General features: G+C 64.7%; 1 protein-coding gene across 1 annotated transcript in view; it reads left to right on the forward strand.

The window, feature by feature from the left end:
- The window catches only part of PITPNM3 (PITPNM family member 3), a 53,875-nt gene that overhangs the window by 28,362 nt on the left and 19,513 nt on the right, over nucleotides 1-6,000 (forward strand). The window contains exons 5-7 of the mRNA XM_044921791.1: nucleotides 2,710-2,786; nucleotides 3,104-3,339; nucleotides 5,442-5,631. Coding sequence (XP_044777726.1) covers nucleotides 2,710-2,786; nucleotides 3,104-3,339; nucleotides 5,442-5,631 — 503 coding nt within the window. The remainder of the gene's footprint in view (nucleotides 1-2,709; nucleotides 2,787-3,103; nucleotides 3,340-5,441; nucleotides 5,632-6,000) is intronic.

Genomic DNA, 6,000 nt, shown 5'->3' on the forward strand with positions numbered 1-6,000 from the left:
CCTTGCTGGCAGAGGCTCGGCATGAGCGGAGACAGGGAGGAGTGAACCTGCCGGGCCTGGTGGGCGAGCCAGCGCCAGTGTTCTCAGTTACCCTGGGGGGGAATGTCTGGTTCGCAGAAGAGCAGAAGGCTTGTGGGCCAGGCCCAGGCAGGGGGGCCTCGTGGCTGCCTTTCTATGTGTCTGCAGAGGTGCGTGTCCCCGGGGGGCGCCTCCAGTCCTGTTAGCCCGCCCTCGGGGGGCAGGATCTAGGTCTGCGGGCGAGGCCTACCCTCCTGCCAAACCTCTCTGGCTCTGCACACTGAAATGAAGCCAGGCTCTTCCCATTGGCCGGGGAAGGCGCGGGGGTGCTGAGGGCCCTGCCAGGCCCGTCCCCGCCGAGCCAGGTGGCCAGGATGCAGCATCGGCTCGCTGCCCGGAGTGTGGCGGGGGCCCAAGGCGCAGGATGCAGCCCCAGCTCGCGGAGGGCACGGTGCCCGGGAGACGGCGGGACCCTCACGTCTTCCCTGCGGCTCGTTTATAGGCTCACGGTGGTAATCGGTAGCAACTGCAGCCTGGAAGTGCGCCGTCACCGCCAGGCTCGGGCGGGACTTGGGGGCAGGGCTGCGTGTGTGGAGGCAGCCATGTCCCCACCAGCCTCTGGCCCGGCTCGTCCTCCGCATGCACGACCGACGCGGACAGAGACTTGGTGTGTGGCCGGCCTCGCTCTGAGCGCTAGGTACGTCTGAGCTCATTCATGCTCGGCCCCTGCCCTGGGAGGCTGCCAGCCCCATGTCCCAGATGAGAAAACCGAGCCCCCTCACACAGCCGCTCAGAGCGAGACTTGGACTCGGGCACTCTGGCTCCAAAGCAGGTCCGCCCCAGCCTCGGAAGTCGTGGTCTCCTGGTCCGCACGGGCCCCGGAGCCGCACACGAGGCCACACGCACCATGGAGCGTGGCTGCTTTGCTATGGGGGAGAGGTCCGTGCCGGGTGGCCTGAGCGTCTCCTCTCCTGCGGACGGGGATCGTGGTGTCACCCCCCCCGCCCCCACCCCGGGGAGGATGGACCATCGTCGGGCGGCGTCCTCTGTTGGGTGTGGGGCTTGTGTGCTGGCTCGCTCAACCTTATTCGTGGTGGGGCCTGGGGCACGTGACCCAGGAGGTGTGAGGCTCGGATGTCTCATCCGAAAATGGGACTAATACCCAGAGATCCAAAGCTTGGGGGCGGTTGTGGGGAGTAGGGGACGGCGTCTGGGACACAGTAAGTGCTCGGCAAAAACCAGGCCAGCTCCCCGTGTGTTGTATTGGGAGCCTGTCCTGAGGTCGGTGCCCAGGGTCCACAGGATGTTATGGAGAAGAGCTGAGTGGCAGGAAGGAGCTGGAGGGAGTGTGGGCCGAGCCAGGCCTCCCTCACCCCGAGGCTTCCCTGCTCCACCTCCAGGCCAGACCTTCATCAGAGGAAACCATCCCACGCTGGTGTGGGTGGCAGCCCCCTGCTCGTAAAGCAGTTGCCCTTAGACCAGGGCCGTGTCTGTAAGGAACGAAGAGTTCAGAAGTGCACTTGCCCTCCAAGAAAAATTTCTTGTTACCAAACGCCGTGGGGCCAGGGGCGGCTGGGAGATCGGACTCAGACCCTCGGCTGGGCCCCCACCCTCCCCTGCTGCAGGCTTGCCCGCAGAGCCCCCGTAAGGAGCCTCCCCATCCCCATGTGACTCCTGGCAGGTGCGGCAAGCTCTGGGGGGTGGGGGGGTGTGCAAGGAAACAAAGACTGTCCCAGCACGGAACTGGCTGCTCTAGGAGGTGAGTGAGTTCCCCGTCACTGAAGGCACACGAGTGGGTCATAGTCTAGCCGTGTGGTGCAGCCTCACGGAGAAAATGCTGTCCTTCCCATGGGGAGCAGGGAGAGGAAGGAAGCAAGGTCAGCGTGGCAGGTGGCACCGGGCAGGCAGCAAGGGGGCCTCTCTCCACCCCAGACTCCGGGAACTTAGGTATCGATCGCACAGACTTCTCTGTAAGGGCCGGAGGGCAAATACTCCAGCTCTGCAGGCTCTGAAGACACTGTGGCAACTAGGAAAGTCTGCCGCCGAGGCCCCTGTGTGAGCAGCCAACCGCTCCAGCTGTGTTCCAATAAAACTTTATTTACAAAAACAGGTGGCGGGCCAGAGACGGTCTGCGGCTGCTGCTTGCGGGTCCCAGGGCCCAGGCTGGGGGCCCCAGAGGCGGAGTGGCAGCTGAGGGAGGCGGGGACAGCCTTCCCCTGGGGGCGGCCTCACCAGAGCTCCCGGTGGTGAGGAGTGTGGGCCCAGACCCGCCATGCCTGTGGGGTGCGCCTGCCCCGGACCCTGGGCCCCCAACTCAAGGCCTTGCTTTGATGGCTTCAGGCAGATGTTTTAGAAAAGACCTGAAACGGGCCTCCGGGCTTCAGAGGGTGCTCAGCCCACATTTGCGTCCACAGCTGGAAGCCGAAGTCAGCAGAGGGCGTTTCTGCTGTTGCTGTTGTCGCGTGTGAAGAAAAGCAGGACGGTGCTTTCTGGGACAGCCTCCCCGGCCCCAGGGACTGCGCGTGCGGGGGCCTGCCCTGCTGGCCTCCCTTCCCTGGGGGGACGAAGGTTTCTGGTGCCGCTGATCTGGAGCCGGGGGCTGGACGCTGTCCCCCCAGCCGGACCCCAGGGAGCGCCTGCAACCCCGGCCTGAGGGAGGCCCACAGGTGCTGAGTCCTCTGTTCCCCGCAGGAGAACTGTATCGGGTCTCCTTGAGAAGACAGAGGTTCCCAGCCCAGGGAAGCATCGAGATCCACGAAGACAACGAGGTGGGCTGGGCTTCTGGGGGTGTCTGGGCGCCCCTCTGGTCAGCGTTTCTGGCAGACATTTGACTTCCTCATCCTTGGACTTGCTGTGGGACCCTGGGCAGGTGCTTGTCCTTCTCCGGGCTGCTGGCTCCCATGTGAACAAGAAGGGCCTCTTAGGAGCTTTCCTGCCCCGACAACGGGGGGCTTGGTCACCCAGCTGCCTGTGCGCCTCCCTCTGAACGCACAGGAGGTCCCGCCACGTCGGGAATGGAGACAGGCCAGCTGCGCATGCGGTGGTGGGTCTCTGCCTGTCTCTATCCCGGCTGATGTCCTTCTAGGAAGGCTGCCCACAGCGCTCCTGCAAGACGCACGTCCTCCTGCTGGTGCTGCATGGGGGGAACATCCTGGACACGGGCGTGGGGGACCCGTCCTGCAAGGCAGCCGACATCCACACCTTCAGCTCTGTGCTGGAGAAGGTCACGCGTGCCCACTTCCCGGCGGCCCTGGGCCACATCCTCATCAAGTTCGTGCCCTGCCCGGCTGTCTGCTCGGACGCCTTCTCACTCGTCTCTAAGTGAGTCTCTAAGTCCTTCCTGCCCTTCTGGACGGGCCGGGGTTGGTGGGGATGACGTGGCGGGGCTCCCTGCCTGGGGCACCTCCCTGGGACGTCAGCCCCTGACCGATCTGAGCACAGTGCTAGGAGTGGTCAGAGTCCAGAGCAGTGAACAGCCATGCAGTGTGTCCTTCTCTGCCGGGCCGGGTGGCGCCAGCCCCCTCGGTGGTGCAGACCTGCTCCCGGTGCTCACGAGGCCCTGGTCTCCTGGCCCAGAGGAGGATGCCGAGGCCCCAAGAGGCTAATGCAAATCCCCCCAGGGATACCCAGCGACTGGAGCCAGGAGTCGAACCTGGGCAGCCTCGCTCTTGAGCCCAGTGGGCATGTGTGTTCTGATGCAGGTGGTGCAGGGCACCGCGGGGTACCCGGGAGACTGCCCTGTGCCTGTTTCCTCATCTGTAAAATGGGGATAATCATGTCCTAAGTACCTGCTGGAGATTTTGTGAGGGTCCCGCATGCTGGTGCAGCAGGTACAGTGAGGGGTGAGCTGTGACTCACTTCGTCCTCACCGGGGGATGGCGCTCTCGTGGGCATCCGTGGAGGGGATGGGGCAGCGCGCTCACTGGGCCGGGGTTCTTCACCCAAGCCTGCCCCTGGGCCCTGGGGGAGAGAGCAGGGCGTGCGGGGCTCACTCTTCCCTCTGAGAGACAGGAGGGTCTCTGCTGCCTCCAGGACCCAGAGCAGCCTCCCCTCTGACCGTCTGCGGTCACGGGACGTGCAGGGCAGGTCTCCGTCCAAGCTGGAAGGAAGGACGGGATGAGTCATAGTTCCCCAGCCCGACATGATTCTTGTTAATGCGGGACTCCAGGGCTCACCCTGGGGTCCCCGGGCGGGAGGGCAGGAGCCCTGGAATCTGTGTCCTGGGCACCTGCCCTGCGACGGGACTTGAGAAGTGGGCTCTTCCCCGCTCTGGCTGTCAGGAGTTACCGTGCTCTCGATCTCAGGACCCCGGGCCCTCGCCCAAAGGACATCTGACCTCCAGAACTGGGTCAGCCAGCCCCGGCCTGATCACCGGCAAGATGGATAGCCCGGCCACTCGAGGGGAGGGCGGGGGACCGGCCTCTCTCCCCCAGGCAGCTCCTCACTGGCCATCCATCACACCAGTCACTGCCGGGAGGGAGTTCTTGCTCAGCTAATTAAAATCTCTCCGGCTGCAATTGAGGCCTGTTTCCTCTAATTTGTGTTCTTTGGAGATGAGGAAGGGCTGTTAGGCCAGCTTGTGCACCACGAGGGCTCTGCCACCTGCTCAGAAAACCCTGAGCCCCATTGCCTGTCCTGGTCTCTGTCAGGTCCCCAGCAGGATCGGCACTGGGCCCTCGTCAGCCTGAGCTTGGGCCGTGGGCAGGGGGCTGGTCCCTCCCGGCCAGGGGACAGAGGCAGGCCAGGTGGGGGTGTGGGCTGGGGCGGGCACTGGGAGCTGACCCCAGAGGGGTCTGAGCCACCCACAGAGGGAGAGACTTGCTGGTGAGGAAGCAGGGAAATGAGGGGGCTGGACTGTGCCCTGGCCGTGAAGATGCTGTAGGGCAGGCTCTCGTGGTCCTTTCCACAAAGCCCACGAAGGCTCTGACCCTCTCCCGAGAAGGACAGACACAAGGTCATGCGTGCAGCTGTGTGCCCATCTGCAAGTGGCGGCTGACATGGGACCCCACGCCTGGAGGGCTCTCTCTCCTCCTCTCTAGCGTCCCTAAAGCCTTCCTTGAGAACTAGTCCAAACTCCATCTCCTCCAGGAAGTCTGCTCTGATGATATGTCCCCACCCTGATCCGCACCAGGTGGCTTCCTCCGTGATCGGGGTGTTGCTTGGGGCCCAGCAGAAGAGGGAAGGGGAGGGTCGCTACCCCAGGGGACCCCAGGCCCGCATCCTGGGCTCGTGTGGGCACAGATGCACAGGAAGCCAGCACAGGGCCCCCCAAGCCCCCCGCCTGCGCCGTGTTTACTCTGGCTCTTACCCAGCTCGTCCTCTGGAGCCCCAAGCAGGGGCCTAACCGTGGCCAGCTTGTGTCTGAGCCACCCTCTGCCTGCCGCTCCTGAGCCCAGCTGGGCTTCCCTTGACCCTGTCTGCAGCCTGAACCCCTACAGCCACGATGAGGGCTGCCTCGGCAACAGCCAGGACCACGTTCCTCTGGCCGCCCTGCCCCTGCTGGCCATCTCCTCCCCGCGCTACCAGGACGCGGTGGCTACCGTCATCGAGCGGGCCAACCAGGTCTACGCGGAGTTCCTCAAGTCCCCTGATGGGATCGGCTTCAGTGGGCAGGTAGGACGGCCTCCCCAACCTGCCCTGACCTAGCCTGACCCTGGCCTGCCTGCTCTCTGTCCTCAGGCCGACCTGACCCCTGACCCTAGCCTGAGTGCTGTCCGTCCTCAGGCTGACCCTGGCCCGAGTCTGACCCCTGACCCTAGCTGAGTGCTGTCCATTCTCAGGCTGAGTCTGACCCCTGACCCTAGCCTGAGTGCTATCCATCCTCAGGCTGACCCTGGCCTGAGTCTGACCCCTGACACCCTAGCCTGAGTGCTGTCCATCCTCAGGCCGACCGTGGCCCGAGTCTGACCCCTGACCCTAGCCTGAGTGCTGTCCGTCCTCAGGCTGACCCTGGCCCGAGTCTGACCCCTGACCCTAGCCTGA

Source organism: Neomonachus schauinslandi, chromosome 15, assembly GCF_002201575.2.
Source record: "Neomonachus schauinslandi chromosome 15, ASM220157v2, whole genome shotgun sequence".
Classification (NCBI taxonomy): Eukaryota; Metazoa; Chordata; class Mammalia; order Carnivora; family Phocidae; genus Neomonachus; species Neomonachus schauinslandi.